Below are 17649 nucleotides of genomic sequence, written 5' to 3'. Positions count from 1 at the left end.
GGCAGCAAATAGCCTTTGGTGTCTCTGCAACAGGGTGCTTGTCTTGCGGAGTTGTTACCCGTGTAAAATTTGCCCAGCTCCAAATTCCCCAAAGCTCTCACTGCTGCGTTTCCCTTTACTCGTTCCTGTCCCTCCCCAGCTGCAGAGCGGTCGGTTGCTTGGAGGGGTCTGGGCTTGTGTGCACCCCTTTGCTTGCGCAGCCACAGCATCTCCACCCTGGCAGCGGCAATGAGACACTCCCCTTGCTCTCCATCAGCGAAGCAACTGATTGGGGTACAAAACCTTTCCTTGGGTGCTAAGCTTTCCTAGCTGAAATCCTTGAGGCCACCAGGGCTTTTCTTCCCCATGTCCTGATGGACCTCAGTTCTGGGGCAAGGCTCAGTGGAGAAGGGATGGGGATTTCCTTGGGCTTGGGAAGAAGGTGTCATGGAGTCATGCCAAGACGGCTGGCAGAGCTGGTCAGAGAAGGAGCTTGTTGGCCCCATCGCTGCCTGCAGCTGCGTGGCTTGGCACAGGGAGGGGGAAGCAGCACAGCTGGGGGGGAAGGAAAGGGCTGAGATGGAGGTGGCTCAGGGGAGCATTGCTCTGAATTTGCTTTGGCCCCAGGATGATTGAGAAGCCCTCCGGAAGGTCACGTCATTGCCCAGTGACATGTGCTGCCCATCTGCTCAGCAGCAAAGCAGTGTTGGGACCTCGGAGAGGCGAGAAGGAACCTCATGGCCAAAGGACAGCCCCAGATCCCTGCTGGGGCTCCCTTGCTGTCTGTTGGTCCTTCCTGAGCTAAGCCCCACATCAGGCACTTTTCCCTTACCCTTGCGGATTGTACCCATCACGTCCCCTTCTTGCTGTGGTGAGAGCAGATGGGTAACATGCTTTCTGTGGTGTTGTCCTTGTGTTTCCCCTGGGCGCAGACCCGCTCTCATCTCTACTGCCAACCCCTCTGGACTGCTGTCAGCCCATGGTGTGCTTGTGGCCATTGCCCTCCCTTGTTAAATTAAAATCAGTGGAGATCATTACCAGCAGAGCACACGCTGTGGCCCGCGGGCTTTTGGCTGTGGCATCCCTCTTGGATGCAGTGGTTTGTGCTTGTTGCTGTTCCCGCTGTGGCCCTGGCTTCTGGCTGCGTCTCTTAGGGGAGATTTTCACACCCAGGGTAGGACCTCACTTTCTGCTCCCTATCAGGCATGAGCCAAGGCTGAATCGCTGCAGCTGTGTCCTCTGCACGTCTGTCCTTAAGCCTAGGAGAGGAAGAGACCTTGCAGCGGGGTGGAGAGGAAATAGCTGCTCTGTGATAGTTTTGGGATGGAAAGTTTTAATAGAAGGGCAAAGAGAGCCCTCTTCCTCAGGGACTGTGAGCAGAGGTGCCCAGCAAGGCTCATGAAGGTCTTCAGGGTGGCCGAGAACAGCAGCTGTGATGAAATACTTGTTTTTGGGCTGGAAAGGCAGCTCTGAGGGGTTGTTGCATCTCAGCCAAGCCCGGAAACGCCCTGCTGTGTTGAAACGCTGCTGAGAAGGGGGAGGAGAGGGTTAGCCCGGCCAAAAATCAGGTCGAGATGCTCTCTGCGCCGCCAGAGGCAAGGTTGGGCAGGAGGCAGCCAGGCCTTGGGATAGGGACCTTGGTCTCCAGCTTCTCCTGGGCAAGCATTTGCCCCTAGCAGGGAGCCCACAGGGAAAACATCGAAGGTGATGCAGCTTACAGAATGGTGGCAGTGCTTAATTTTGCTCCTACCTGCCCAGTTAACCCTGCTTTCACCCTGAGTTCACTTTAGAGGTTTAAGGCCTTTGCCCTGTTCTGCTCCGGGAAGGCTCTGCTTCTGTTATTTTGAAAAGATATTTGAGCAGTTTGATCCCAACTTTGCAACTCTGTCATGTTGGGTTTGGGCTGTCAGTGGCCGACAGCGCTGGCCTGTCACCCTCCGTCATCTTAAAAACCAAAAAGCTGCAAATTCAGGTTTATTTCTCTGTTTCACACTCATTGGCAGAGCCCTAATTGCCTCCAGCTATCTTTTTCCCTTAGCAGCTGCAGAAAAACCCGCAACCAGCCCAGAAAACACCTCAAACGTGTTGGTACAAAGCTCCAGACGTGGGTGGAGCTGGTGCTATTGCATGTGTTGAGTCCTGCTAGTGCTCACGATGTGCTTCAGGAGCCTCGCCACCTCGGTTCATCTTTCCAAGGTGACTCCCTCCCTTCCCTACAGAGCCTGGCAAAATGTTTCTTGCCCGTCCTTCCTCTTTGGTGACCAGGAAGGCAGGGCTCCAGTCCTCTGGCCCTGCAAGGGGTTGTCTTATCATGCTGGGCTGAGCTGGATGGCTCAAAGGCAGCGTCCACAGCAGGAGAGAGGTTTGGGGGGATGCTCTTTGTTTTTCCTGGGAGAATCTGCTCAATTGTAGCAATGCCCCGGAAGGGAGCATCTGTGGGACCCCTCAGCTGCACCCCGGCACTATAGTCCCTTGGAGTGATGTGTTACAGCTCAGGGGTCTGCTGGAGACACCCCCCTTCTTTATCACTGTCACCGGAGGGAGAGCATCCATTGGGGTGGAGAGTGTATCAGGTGCTGCCAGGGCAGAGTCTAGACTGGGTTGTTCTCCTTGTCTGCTGTAGCCAGTTTGCAACGTGCTTATGTAGGTGCCTGCACGAAGGTAAAATGGGCTCATTGCCCCAAGTAACCCCGCAGGCTGTGGGTGCTCTGGTGTCGTCTTGCCTGTTGGAATCCTGTTGCTCTGGATGCTGGTCATTGCAGCCATGCTGGCACAGGCTGCTGCCTCTGCACAGCTGCTGCATGGGGCTTTTTTGACAACTAGAGTCCAAAAAAGACCTTGCATCCTTTCTCTATGTGGCCTGTTGAGTAAAAATAGCTTTTAAACGTTTGCTGCCACTGCTTTTCCCACCCCAGGGCTTGTTGGAGCCAGTGTTCAGCAAAGGTGTGCAAATAACTGCCATGGGAATTCGCTTTCTTTGTCAGAAGCTTGACTGGGGACACAAGGTTTGGGTTCCCAGCGGGACAGCCTTCCCAGCCTGTGCTGGGCATTTGGGAGCCCCATCCTTGGAGCAGCATCCCATGGCCTCCCCAGCTCTGCGCTTCCAGTGCATGGGTCTCTTCACCACAAGTCCACTGAAGATAAAGCTGTGTGTAATTAGAGCAGCATGCTGCTGGGCTTAAGATTTGTTCCTTTTTCCCTTTTTCCCCCTTTTTCACATGTGTGACTCATGCCTGAGAGTGGGTTGCAGCGTCTGTTGATGTGATGAATGAACAACTGATGCGTGACCTGTTGCCAAAGTGAGTGTAGCTGGTATTTTAAGCTGCATGGAGCCCTTGGGGTTGGTTTCCCCTTTGAGGACAGGCGCTACATTCCCTAGTCTTGCGTTGCCTCTAGGTAGTAGGTTCTCCATGCAAGACCTGCCATGATGCGCTGGAAGTGAAAAAGGATTTACAGCAAAAACGTGTTTCTCCTGCCCGTCCTGTGCACGTTGAGTTGCGCATTAAGTAGCTCCCCAGGAGCAGGTGCACTGGGGGAACCTGTGGAGTAGCTCCTTGGTGTCAATTGAGCTTTGCAATCCTGCAAAGTCAGCTCGGGGCTCAGTTTTTTAACTTTTCTTTGTGCCCTTGTTTTTCTGTGCAGCAGGTCAGCGGATCACCAGTGCTGCCTCCTCTCCCATCCTTGCACAGGGGCCTTGTCCCCTAGTCTTGCCGTGCCCAGGCAGCGCTGGCCTGGCAGTTCAGGTCATTTGGGGATCACAGATGTGGTTTATTGGCTTGTTCATGACTCGGAGGACACGAACCTTGGATGCTCTGGAGCGTAAACGGATAAATATAGCCGAAGAAGTCACTTTCTGTCTCCTGCTATTACTATCTCCTCTTCGTTCGTAAATGTTTCATGCTCCGTTTTACAGATCCTTAAATCTTCCCTCCCTTCCTCTTCGTACCTGCCCATCCTGTGCTAGAGAGGGGAAAGCCTCTGATCTTCTTAGCCTAAATTGATTTGCGATCAGGCTCCCACCCTTCTGTCATGCCAGCACTGTCCTGGTGGTTGATAGCTCTTCTCCATCCCTGATGTCTACCCTGCTCCTGAAACCATCCCCCTCTGTGCTGTCCCATACCCCTGTTTGCCAGTGAGCACAGAGGCCATAGGGACAGATTTGGGGGCAGAGGCGTGGCTGGGCAGCCATCCTCTGTCTCCTCTGTGTACAGGGTCAAGAAAACAGCCTGTCTGGGGGCTCCGCAGGTCTGGGGCACCCCAGTCTTCCCATAGCCAAGGGGAGGTGCCAGGTGGCAGGGTCCTGCTGGGATACAGGAGTGAGGATGCTCAGGACCTTGCCGGGATGGACCTTGTGCATGAAGCACTCAGGTGCTGCAGGATACATGCCTGGAGCACCAGCCTCATAGCACAGCTTGGGTGTTGCCCCAGGCTTCCCAGTGAGCTGTGGGTGCAAGCAGGGCTGGTGTTTCTTCCTGGTTTTCATTGTGCCTTGCAGATTTTCAGGCTGTTCCCTGTCATTGAGACCCACTGAGTGACAGCATCTCTGTTCCTGGCCTGTGAGTTGTGGGACAAGTGCTTCAGCAGGGCATGGATATGGCAGAGCTTGGACAGCTTTCTCTGTCCCAGCACTGGTGTGACTCGGTGGTGGATTTTCTCATGCGGGTTCCTGGTTGTCCCATGCTCTCACATTGGCTGCAATAATACATTGCTTGGAGCACTAACACCAAGTCTGTAGCTCCATCCTTTTGCGCCCCTCACCACACATAGCTTCTGCTCTTTGTTTCTGACATCCTATTTAGCCAGCACTCTCTTGAGCAGCTGAGTTGGTTGTGTCAAAGCTGGAACCCATTAGAGGAGCAGGATCGAGTTGCTTCGTTAGCAGTGAGCTGAATTATCTAACGAGCTGTGGGGGGTTGGTTTGTTCAAGTTTGGTTTTGAGCACTTCTCAGAGGAACGTTTGCAAAGATGAACTTCTTCCCTCCTCAGCTGCTGCAGCCCTTTCTTCCCCATCCGTGGGGGAATCAGCCTGTGTTTATTTTCCATCTGTGCTTTTAGCAGCTTACAGGGATCACCTTGCAAAATAGGCCATCCAAAACCAACACGAAATGAACCTATGCTGCAGAAAAGCTTCCCGGCATCGACGGGGGAATCTGTGTCAAAAACATGAAGCCAGACAAAAAGCACAAAACTCCCCAGGGTTGGGTTATTTTCCACCCTATGCTTCTCCTTTCGGGTAGGTGAACTTCCTCCTGGCCCAATGCAATGTGTGTGTTTCCGCAGGGCTGCTTCAGCTTTTGTCTCACCGAAATGCCTATTCGCTGCCCGTGCCGTGCCCATTGAGGGGGTCATGGCCGGAGGAGTGGTCCCCCTTCTGCCAACATTCATGTTTTCCCTGGGTTGCCTTTTCTGTGCTCTGTCCTGCTTTCTCTCTTGCTGTAGGGGCCCAAGTAGTCTTTAATTAAAGACTTGGGGCTCTTTCCATAAGCAGGGAAGACCTTGTTGCAGTGATGAATCAGCAGTAAATGACAGGCTGGTATGGCTGGCGAAGAGGCATTGGCTCCACGTTGGGCTGTCTCTTGCTCTGTACTGCAGCTCAGGTGGGTGAGCTGGCACAGGGCAGGAGTATTTCTGTTTGGGTGGAGGAGAACCTTGGCCACCCCAGTGTAGCTGAGTGGTTTTGGGAGGGTTTTGGGAAGCGTCTGAACACTGAAGCGTTCCAGAAACACTCCAGCTATGCATCCCTCCCTGTGTGCATCCATGAACACTGCGAGTTGCTAAAGGACTTAACCACCCAAGGAAGCTCTCTTGAACCTGCTGCTAGTAAAGCACTGGGACTGGTCCAGGAATGAAACTGGAGAACAGTTGCTGAAGGTACCCAGGGTATGTTGGACAGGTCTGTTGGGGCAAGGTGGGTCTGGCTGAGCTGGAGAGTGGATGAGGATCTCTTGGGGACCCCAACTGGAAGAGCAAGGGTGGTCCTCTTTGGAAGGACCCATGTCCTCCCTGAACGTAGGGCAGGATGGTGCCCTGATGGTGCACACAGCATCTCTGAGAGCCATGTTACATGCGCTGCCCTGTTTGCCTGATCTCATCCCGATGTTGAGACTGTAGCAATCCCAAACTAACGAAATAAGCTAGGATCACTGTGGGGCTTCTGGATGATGACCTGCAAAGCTGCTGACAGGACTGGGGCTTGGGCTTTGTGCCTGGTTTTGTGCTGAAGGAGTTGCTTGATCAGGAGGGGGTTGTGGAAGGGACAAAGTGACAGAAAGTCTGGGATCAATCTCCCCTGGGATCCCCTCACCATGGTCAGCATTGCATTTCTGTTAAGGGTTGGCTCCATGTCTCTCTGGTCATCCCAGCAGCTTGGCTTCCTGTCCTGGGTGGTGCTGGGGCAGCCCATATGGATGAGGTGGGGAGGAAAATCTGCCCAAGCATCTTCCCCCTGTAGCTCAGATACCCAACATGAGGTTTCTAGGGGCAGGGGCTGCCTGTGCCCCCCATAGTCACTTGTAGCTCGATGGAGGACGAAGACCAGGGGGACGGTGTGAACCAGGCACTGACCCCAAACAAATCCATCCTGTTAGCATCCTCCATGGGGTCGCTTTGCCTCCTTAACAAACAGCTCCTGTGCTCTTGTTTCCATGCCAGGGTGGTTTTTTCCCTTTGCTCAGCACTAGTTGGCTTTCCGGTACGGGATGCTGCTGGAGGATGGGGGAAAGCACGTGTTTTTTGGGGGCCTGGAGTTACAGCAGTGCTTTGTGCTCTGCTCTCCGTGTCTCCCTTGCTGCTCCGATTGATCCCAGCAACAGCAAATGTAAAAATAGATGCCAGGCACTTTCTGCCTTTCCTCCCAAACCTGCCTTTTGGCAGCCGTGCTGCGTGGCTCGCCCTTCTCCTTGACTCTCAGTGGAGACGAGTGGGAGGAGAGAGGAGCCTTTGCACAGGAAAGGGTTTTACTGAAACTGTCTGGAGGCAGTTCGGATGTGCTGATTAAACACGGTGACCTAAATGAGTGTGCACAGCCATGCAGGGGGGCTGGGGGGCCTTCCACCGTACATCCGTGCTCACAAGCAGTGTTGCTGCGGTGGGATGTGAGCTTGCAAACCCCCGGAGCACGTCTCATTTCCCAGGAGCCGTTCGAGAGCTCACAGGGGCCTCCAGCTGCTTCCCCTTTCCAGGGCATCTGTGAGGAGTTTTCTGTTTGAGGCTTCCTCTCCCATCCCTGTGTTCTGGGGCGGTTTGCTGCTTCCTTCCCCCTGCAGAGATCCCCGAGGCCTGGGTGCCTGCCTGTCCCTTCCCCGCCACAGCATCTGTGGAGGGCAGATCCTGGGGTGATGCTGGGAGAAGCCCTTTGCCTTTTGGGGGATGTGCACCCAGCATGGCGCGGCAGGCACTCAGTGTGCAGAGGCACTGGACCCATGGGGTGTAAGAGGGAAGAATATAGGTTTTTATAGCAAAAACTAATTGCCTGAACCTGCAGCTTGTGTCTTCAAGCTGGCTTGAGCCTATATTCCCTGGACGTGTCACGTTGGAGTTGTCTCTGAGTAAGCCCGGCTTTCCATATGGCCAGGGCTAAGGTGTCTCAGCAGAAGCATCACTTTGCAGTGGAGGTGGGCAGTAGCTAGGCGGGTGGAAAGGAGCAGTTATCCACAGAGCAGAAGGGTGTTGATATGGGATCAGCAGGCTGGGAAGCTGCAGGTTTCATCCTCTGTTCTGTGTTCAAGGGGAAGATCCGTTTCCAGTTGTAGGGAGCAAGGGAAGGAGCACAGACTCAGGCACCAAATACATCTCCTTAGCTAGGAGCAATCCTGCTCTCGATCACCATAAGTTCTGGCATTGAGACAAGACAGCCTGTTCAATTTAATGTTTTTTTAACTAGCAGAGTCTGTGTCGGGCTGTGACCCCTCCAAACCTGGCTAAGAACAGCACCTCGGGAGTAGGTGGCCAGAGATGGGTGGCTTGTCCTGGATGTCCTGTGCAGCAAGGAGCTGGACCTAAGCTAGTGGCACTATCCTCAGAAGAGGCCTCCAAAACACCTCTGAGAAGCAGATCCTTGCAGTCCTGGGTTCCTGTTGCTGGACATGTTTGACATGGCTTCCTCGATCTCTCTGTGCTCCTCAGTGCCAGCACCTGTTTCACAGTCTGGTTAATATAACACAGTTAAATTCGGAGCAATTGGTCTGAGCCTAAGCTGCGAAGCCCATGGCTGCTGTTTCAGACTTGGAAAAGGGTTTGTATGGGCAGAAGCTGGTTTGGTTTTCCAGGCGTATTGTCTAGTCCCATAAAAGAGATGTCCCCCTCTGAGACTCGGCCCTAATCCAGAACCACCCCCCCAGGGCTTCCTCTGAGGGCAGCTCATGGAAGAAACATGAGAAATCAACGGGTGTGGGATGGGGTTAATAGTGAAAAGATGCTGCAGGAGTTTGCGTTTAGCTGGGCTGGGACTTGAAACCTGCCCCAGGCCCGCTGTCCTGCCACATCCCAGCCGAGGCAGTGTTTGCACCTCCTGTTTCCACTGGAACTGATTCATAAAAAAAATGAAAAACCCAACATGGAACAGTTTAATCCTCCCAAACACTCATCTTGTGCCATAAACTTAGAGCTCAGCCTAAAAATAGCTCTGTTCCCTGTTTGAGGTGTAGTCCCAACTGCTTGCCGACTGCTGATTAGGAAGCAAAAAAAGCTCCTTAATCCAGTGCCAGCATAAGCAGAGGTTTTTCCTTGAATGGATGGTTTGAAGCAGACCAGGTTTTAAGGCATATTCTTTCAAAGGCGTCGCCACTGAGCACCCAAATTAATTTTAATGACCACGACATTATGAGTGATGGGAGGGGAGATGCTGAGACCATATCCATATGAGCTGAGGCAGTGCAGGGCTTTTACGGGCTGTTACATCTCATCATCCTCAAGCTTGTGCCTTTCCTTATGTTAATCCACCCAGATTTTCTCCCTGTTCTTTTTTTTTTTCCATGGGATGACGTAAGATATAAAAACTACATGCGAGGTTTTTTTCTTTTCCTGCTAAATGATTCAGCCCCCAAATCTCTCCTCTCCCAGCTGCTGCAGCCCTTCCCTCTTGAACTTCTTCCAGGTCTTGCATCAAAATGAGCAACGTAATATTTGATGTGCTGTGGCCACAGCCTGTTCCAAGCAGCCTTTTCCTCACTGCTCCTACGGGAAGAGTCCACTGACTCACCTGTTCCTGCTCCCCTAACTATTCCCTGGCAGCAGATCAGCTCATTTGGATGACTCTGTAGCCAATGACTCACTGCAAGGGGTTAATGCTGCTTTTTTTCATGTTGGGTTTTTTTTGGGTTTTTTTGGGTTTTTTTTTCCCCTGCATGCCTGGATATTTTCAAGCTTGAAGGCTGGGTACTGAAAATTTTTCAAAGGGCATTGTATGGGGTTGGGATAAGCAAGTGGCAGGAATAGGAATGGGTTCACTGGGGGTTTAACTCCATGTCTGTGCCCAGCAAAGCCACAGGCACTGTCCCTCCTGCATTTTGGTGGCACCTGAATTGCATGGTGAAGGACCTGGGTGCTTCCAGCTGTGCACTTCTGTTATTTACCCAGGCATCCCAGCAGGGAATTAGGAGTTTTGTGCCCCCTTCACGAGTTACGGTGTGGGCTCCCCAGGCTTTCCAGCTCCTCCCTTCATCCGAGATGCGATAACATCCCCAGCAGTAATTCAGAAACGTCCGGAGGATGCGATTGAAGTTTCTCCTTGCCCTGGTGATTTCAGCATGGTCACACCCATCTCCATCCATTCACATTTTCCTTTCCTTTTTTTTTTTTTTTTTCTTTCCAGTGACTTCACTTTTCAAGTGGATGTAAAACACTGCTGGGATTCTTATTTTCTGGGAAATCATTGGGAAATTGTTAACCCAGGTCTAGAAGTTTCTTCCACCTCCCGTTGCTGCCTGCTTCACCTGTGAAGCATGTCATGGAGAAATAGGGTCTGTTCTGAACCTACAGATTTCCTTGCGCCTTTGTTAAGGGGAATTTTAGTACCTTGATCTGGGAGGGATCAGAGCCTCTGTGGCAGCGGCTATGCTGGCGATCCACTCATCCTGCTGCAGCCGCCTCAGGAAGTGGCACCTGGAACCAGGGCAGAAGGATGGGACATCTTACAGGAGGAGAAGGAGGCAAAGGACCACTGGGTCAGCAGCTATTTGGGGGAAGAAATGGTTCCCTTATGGCTTGTGTTTCATGCTGCCCTGTCTGACCATGGTGTCACTGTAAACTGGAGACGGGATTTTCCCAGGCATCTCTTGCTTTGGTACCTTCTCATCTACCGTTCGTTCCAGCTGGCAGGAGGCAAGTCCCCTCTCCCATCACATACCGAGGGTTGCTCCATGCCCTGCCAGTGCACAGGTTATTCCCTGCAAAAGGATTGGGACTTAAATGGAGGTTGGGAGGTTATTTTCCGTTGTGCAGTGAATGGTTTTCGCATGCTCTTTCCACCTCTGTGAGCAAAGTCTGTGTTGTGGGTTTCGTCTGGGGCAGGGCATCAGGGAGCATCCTCCATTAATCTACTGCAGAGTCAGTTGAAGCTTTTGTGCTGGTAGGTGTGCCTAATATCTCATTTGGGAGCTCTTGCCAGCCCCAGCGGCATGATGATGGGCTTTGGCAACCAGCACAGGGGGTGTTAAAGTCCTTTTCCATCCTTTGCCCAGGTTTCTGGCTGCCTCAGATTTTACAGATGTTTCAGCAGAACTGAGGGATTTGGAGGAGGGGAAGGTGATGGATGTATAGGTGTGCTGTGTCATCCGACATCCCATCAGGTCATCGCAGATGACAAAGCTGGACCGCAGGCTGGAGACTGCCATCAGCCAGCTGTGGGAATGCAGATATTTCCCAAAAATCCAGTAACCTGGGTAGGGTAGGGTTGAGTAGGGTGGTGTGGGATCGAGTTGGATAGGGTATGGATAGTTGGATGGTTGGATAGGTGCTGCATGCCAGCTCCTCCTGCCCATAAGGAGGATGCAGCATCCTCTAAATGCTTGATGCAAGGACACTTCTAGGCAAACTTCAGCACCTTTATTTAGGGTGAGGCACAGAGGGTCTGGCATAAAGTTATTTTAATGAATGTTGTTGAGTGCCTTTGCCATTATGGTACTGTCTGACTTGAAAGGATTTGTTCTGAGTCACTGGCTCTTGAATATTTAAAACGCAAGCACAAAGCACCGTCTTTTTTTAAACAAGGCTCACAGCAACATATCAACTGACCGTACAAAAATTTGGCAACCAGTAACTTTCCCCCCTGAAATGCATGGCAGTATCTGACGCCAGGGTGAGCGAGATGGTGTTTGCCAGGTTATTTAGTGGAAGTGCTTTAGGATGGGGACAGAGACAGAGTTCTTACAAAGCCGCTGTGGTTCAGGGAGAGTTCTGGTCCAGTGCAACACCTCTGTGTTTGTCGTTTGTGTGCTTCTGACTCAGGTCTTCGGTCAATTCTGGGGTGCTTGTGCTAGGTCCCACCCAGCAGCTTCCTCCCCGAGGTATTTCTGACTTGTGGCTCTTGGAAATGACGTATAGGCCTTTCCTTTTCTTTCCTCTCCTGCTCCAGGTGGCACAAGCTGCACTCTAAGCCTGGGAAGAAGGAGAAGGAGCGTGGTGAGATCCTGGTGAGCATCCAGTTCACACGCAACAACCTTACAGCCAGCATGTTTGACCTGTCCATGAAGGACAAGCCACGGTCACCATTTGGCAAGCTGAAGGACAAGGTGAAGGGCAAGAAGAAATATGATTTGGAGTCAGCCTCTGCCATCATCCCCAGCAGCATGGGCGCCCTCGACATGGAGGATGACTACGACATTGGGGGCAAGAAGTCCAAAGTCAAGGGCTTCTTCTTGAAGAATAAGTTGCGAAAGTCATCCCTGACGCAATCCAACACCTCCCTGGGATCTGACAGCACCATCTCTTCTGCCAGCCTGGGCTTGGCTGCAAATGTTCCCGAGGTAACCAAATCCCCAAGCAGACACAGCAGTCTGTCCACTGAACGCTCTGGTAAGAGGATAACGGTTTTAATTCTCGCCCTCCTTTTTTTTTTCCCTTCTTTTTTTTGTAAGGGGCTGTTGAGGCTTTCCTCCAAATCTGTTAACTAATCGCTTACCTAAAAGCGGCATCCTGCACAAACACTCTGAGACCTTCTGCCTGCTGGCAGTAACGTGCTGACCAGAACGGGGGGAGACATATAAAATTTTGCTTTTCATGCTGAGCCTGTATGTGAACAGCCTGACTTACATTGATGCTGCACGTGCTCCCTGCAGCGCAGCATGAGCTTGCAGGCTACGAGGGTGCTTTAGGACCGTTTCTTCTCTGTCCCCTAAAAGCAGGTGGCTAACACTGACTTGTAGCAGTAAGCCCCTGGGAGAGGGCTGGGCAAAGCAGAGCATGTTGCTGCTGTGCCGCACTGCTGCCCGGCTGTCTAATGAGACGCCTCCGGCTTGGAGGCAAAGCTGAAACAGTGACCAGTTCCCGGTGATTAAAGCAATCTGAGCTCTTGGCGCTTGGAGAGCAGTGATTTGCAAACAAAAAAGGCCCTTGTAGTGGATTAATTCTTGCCATCCCTTGAAGACAAAATATATAATTAAATGGTTTAATTGGCTGGAGACAGCAAATTCCCATATTGGGTGGGAGTCCCTGGGTACATGCTGCTTCTCACCATGCTGGCGAAGCTCCCCACATGATGCCTCTTGGTTTCCTGGGGGGTGACGTTCCTGTGCGTGGCTGGAGAGTGAGTGGAGGCACCGGTCTGGCCCCATCATCCTTGTGTCATGGTGGAGGAGTGTCAAGATTTAACCCCAGCTGGGAACTAAGCACATGTAGCTGCTTGCTCACTGCTCCCTGTTGGGATGGGGGAAGTCTCAGAATAGTAGAAGTGAGAACGCTCATGGATTGAGATAAAGACAGTTTAATAGGTAAAACAAAAGCTGCGCATGCAAGCAAAGCAAAACAAGGAGTTCGTTCACTGCTTCCCATCAGCAGGCAGTTGTTCAGCCATCTCCAGGAAAGCATGAGGGTTTCCATCTCCATCACGCATAAGGGTTACTTGGGAAGAGAAACACCATCACTCTGAATGTCCTCCCTTCCTTCTTCTCCCAGCTTTATACACTGAGCGTGACATCACATGGTGTGGGACATCCCTTTGGTCATTTGAGGTCAGCTGTCCCGGCTGTGTCCCCTCCCAGCTTCTTGTGCCCCCCCCCCCAGCTTACTCACCTGTGGGGTGTGAGGAGCAGAAGAGGCCTTGACTCTGTGTAAGCACCACTCAGCAGTAACTAAAACATTCCTGTATTATCAATACTGTTTTCAGCACAAATCCAAAACATAGCTCCATAGTAGCTACTGTGAAGAAAATTAACTCTATCCCAGCCAAAACCAGCTAAGGAGACTGCATTTCTGGTTAGGAGGGGAGAGCAGTTGCATGTCACCTAATGTTGAGGCAGTCCTTCTCACTGGGCTCTCCATGTAACGCCAAAAATCTGCTGAGCGTTAGCAACAGCCACAGGGTCAGGCAGTGGGAGGGAGAAGCAGGCACTGGACCCTCCCCTTCTGGCTTATGTCACACAAAGCAGCGGCTTGGCCTGTCAGAGTGGAGCTCAGAGGCTCGTCGTCTTTTATTCAGTTCAAACTCTTAAGTCACACGGAAGCATAAGACCTTTAAGCAGCTTCTGAGTAGTTTGTTGTATTTATTATCGATCTGAGATCCTCTCAGACAAGGGCTTTTTCGTCTTACAGAGACTCCTCTCCGGATCCTGCAGTGGGAGGTGATGTGCTTGGGAAGAATATCATATAGCTTGTACAGCCACATACTTGTGACCCATGCTTTGCATTTCTAATAATTTAATTATAATCCAGTAGAGCCTGGGAGGGAGAAAGCCGGAATGGTTTCACAGATCTCCTTAGTGTTTGCAAGTAGAAGATAACAATGCTTTTCATACTTGTGCCTGTTACTCAGATGACCTCACCTCTATTTTGTGTTTTATTTTCCCACAGTGAAAGACTACTTGCCATCTCCAAAGCTGACCCACAAGAGAGCATTCAGTGATGACGTCTCCCAAGTCAGCCCGGTCCTGGAGCCAAAAGCAATCCAAAGCCTGAAGCCAAAGAACGATCCTGTGTCCCGGTCTTCCCTCTGCATCAATGGGAGCCACGTTTACAGCGACGAGCCTGCACCAAAGAGCCCCGTGTCTGTCCCTCAGAGCTCTGCACCATTGTCTGTGCCCAGCGTTCCCAGACGGCAGGAGGAAGGCTTCGGCTTCGCCCCCCTCCATCCCGACTCCCATGAGGTGCCTTGGGGGGTCAGCAACTTTGAGAGGACACAGCAGAGAGACGAGCCCAGGTTCATCCCGTCTCCTCCCACCTTAGCCTTGCAAGAAGAGCTCAAGGTTTCCACGAAAGCTGTCACTCTCAGTAACCATCTAGGCAGAGCCAAGATGGAGGAAAACATTCGCTTAGAGAACAAGCTTACACAAGCTGCAACACCCATGGTCTTCTCCACAGAGACGATGAAGGAGAAACAACCTGAGGAAACAAAGAAGGAAGACAAGAAAGCAAAGGGCGGCCTCTTCCACCACGGGGGCAACAAGAGTGACGTGGGGAGCAAAGGCCAGGGGGAGAAAGTGGGACCCTCCCACAGCTCATCCGTCCACATGACAGCAGGGAAAGATGAGAGGAATAAGACCAGTGGCTGGTTCGGTTCAAAGGAGCCCAAAGAGTCCCCTCAGAAACCCAGGTCAGTGAGATGGGTGTGTTGACGTCTAGGCCATTAATTAGCTGCTCCAGCCTCCCGTCTTCAACGGCTGTGCTGTTAAATACTCTCCAGCATCAGTGGAGGACCGGTCTCCATTGCTCAGACAAGATGATAGTGGGGGAAATCCTTCATTGGTGTTAAATATCTCAAAGGAAAGGTGATTTTTCCTGGATCCTCCCCTGGCTTCTGTCACAAACCAACTCCAGTTGCCCTCCCAGGCCATGTTTCCTGATTGGGGAAGGGAGGGATCCCCTTCATGGAGAGGGAGACATTTCCCTTTGCAGAGGTGAGGCTCATTGTGGTCATGCCAAGTGTTTCTGAGGCCTCAAAGTAAAGGATCGTTATCCTTTAATTAGATCAAAAAGCTTCCCTGGCAGTCAGTATAGGATGCGGGACATAGTGACATGTAATCACTTTTTTTATTAACGTCCCACCCCCTCTGTGTTGCTGGTCTGGCCTGGGGGTGCGATACTTTGGTAACTTGAAATATTATTAATATTTCTGAAGTAACTAATCCCAGCCCTGCTCTTTCCTTTTCCCATCCCACCCCAGCCTTCCCTACTCCTGATTATGAATCTCTTAATGTTCTCGCTTCTCGTGGTGATTCATCTCTCCAAATCCTCAGCACTGTATTTGTGGCACATAAAACGTGTTCGTGCTGTTTCTGTGCAGGCTTTATCGCGACAGTGCGTCACCCACGTCCATCCCTGTAGCCCCTGGCAGCTGAGCTGGGGGTCCAGAGGTTGACCAAGAGCCTGTTGTGGTGTTATCATTGCTCAGTGAGAGGGAGAAGACAGGGTTAAAAGCAGCCAGAGAAAATAACTAGCAGTCGAGACCTGGTTGAATCTAGAGGGTTGATTTATTATAGGGATTTTCTAATCTGGGCTGACTTTAACCTAATTTATTAAGCAGAAGGATTTTAATTCAGTCTAAGCCTCCTTTAATGAGGAGGGCACTCATGGTTTATTCAACCTAACCAGATTCCCACACGGGTTAAACTGCTTTTAAAGCGCTGCTCAGACGTAAGTGAGGGGGTTGAGCACATCGCTCAGCATAGCTTCAGAACAGGGGCAGCTCCAAATGTCCTCCTCACTCCACAAGGAGACATTGTGTTTGTAGTGGTCTTTAAGGCCAACAGGAGGCAAGAATGTGCTGCCACCCCCCTTCCCAAGGACTGAAGGCCACGTGTCCCTGTCCTGTGTGCCACAAGTGGTCACTCGAGAGGAACATATGCTGTCGGCGAGAGGATGGGAGAGGAGCCATAAGGGCTGGTAAGGCTTGGTCCTGCTCACTGCAAGCGTTCCCAGCTGCATGGGCAGAGCTGGGGCCACTGAGACGGGCACGGAGCTGCTCCTCTGAGTCACAAACATGCCATCTTGCAGGGCCCAGAGATCTGTGCCCCAAAGCCTTTGGTTGGGGAGTGAGGCCTGGCTCATGTGGGGGAGACGATGGGGAAGGGAAGGACCAGGGAGGGTGTGGGGTGTCTGTCCTCGAGCTGCTCTGGCAGCAGGAGAGACAAACGTGAGGTCCTGGGACTGCTGTGGCTGCAGTTCCTATTTATGGGTCTTTCATTTCCAGGAGACTTGAAACCCCTGTAGTTACTTGGTGTCACATCGTGGTGCAAGGTTTGTTTCCAGATGAGAGTAAAGGATTTGGGTCTCTGAATGCTGTGATTGAGGAAGGACAGAATATTACCACTCAAGTTTGTTGTTTTGGTTTCTGTTTTTTGTTGTGTTTTTTTTTGCTTTTAGTGATAATAAACCTGCTGTTTGATTTAAGTACTACAATAGAAAAGACACAGTATGAAAAATAAACCCATAAAAAACGCTACTGTATTCAAGCAGTGACTCCACAAGGTGCCTGAGCCAGTCTGCAACACTGTGAGTCTACAATGTACACGCGTGGTGGGATGGGAGATGCCCTCTGCATCTCCCTCTGGACCCTTGATAAATGGGTGAGGAACCTGCAGGTTTCCTCCTGCTTTGCAGTTCTAGGAAGGAGACCGACACGGGCCGTGCGTTACAACCTGACGTGTGAGCCGTGCCTGCCCTGCTCCTCTGATGGACGCTGCTGTCTTCAAGGCAAGAATGTCTGATCCAGCTGTACATTGGCTCCCAAACGCCTGTAGCATCCAAGCCAGTGGATAATCGCCATGAATGCAGAGGTGCCCTTAAGCGCTGCTGATTTCTGACAACCCTCTGCCTTTTTTTAAGTGACAGCTGCCGGACCCATTCCCAGCGTTATTCCTTTCCTAGCGGATTTTCACTCTGTGGTTTTTTTTTTTTAAATCTACTTCAGTGCTCACAGTTTAATTTGAAGCTAAGCTGAAACTATGCTTCGCTTAGAGTCGGTTTGCTGTGGCATGCTGAGGACCCCCTCTGCAGATGCCTGTCTTCTAAGGAGAAACCTGGATGAGCCATGCAACAGCAGCTCCTCCAGCTGGGGTTTTCTCTCCCCAAAATAAGAATTGCTTTGAAGCAGCACGGGCTGGAGGGAACAAATTCACAGGGGCCCCTTTTGGGGTGTTTGCAAGCTTCTGAATGGGCTTTAATTGCAGTTTGCAATTTGAAAATGGGAAGTAATGAGCTTAATCTGTAGCAAGGGAGATTTAAGGTAGTTGTTAGGAGAAGTCTTTTATGGAGGATGTTGAAGTGCTAGAGCTGCCTGGCTGGGAAGAGGAAACCCAGTGTCTGGGGCTTTGTGGACTGGGGTAGATGACCACCTTTGGGGAACGTTATAAGAAGCATTTGTCCTAGCATGTGGCCCAGGCTGGGCAGTGGGAGATAGTGACTGTGTCTCATTTGATGTAAAAATGGCTTTTCCATCATCACAGGGACATGGACTGTCTCTAGTCTGGCTTTCCTGGGTCTTATTTTTTTCTGACCATTAATTACAACGTCACTACTTAC

At 51.4% G+C, this 17649-nt stretch overlaps 1 protein-coding gene across 1 annotated transcript in view; it reads left to right on the top strand.

The window, feature by feature from the left end:
* Positions 1–17649, top strand: part of RAB11FIP5 (RAB11 family interacting protein 5) — a 40495-nt gene that overhangs the window by 6411 nt on the left and 16435 nt on the right. Inside the window, exons 2-3 of the mRNA XM_074147930.1 lie at positions 11552–11991; positions 13984–14722. Coding sequence (XP_074004031.1) covers positions 11552–11991; positions 13984–14722 — 1179 coding nt within the window. The remainder of the gene's footprint in view (positions 1–11551; positions 11992–13983; positions 14723–17649) is intronic.

Source organism: Numenius arquata, chromosome 5, assembly GCF_964106895.1.
Source record: "Numenius arquata chromosome 5, bNumArq3.hap1.1, whole genome shotgun sequence".
Lineage (NCBI taxonomy): Eukaryota > Metazoa > Chordata > Aves > Charadriiformes > Scolopacidae > Numenius > Numenius arquata.
Note: the sequence above shows the minus strand (reverse complement) of the source record. Positions and strands in the feature narration are given on the sequence as shown.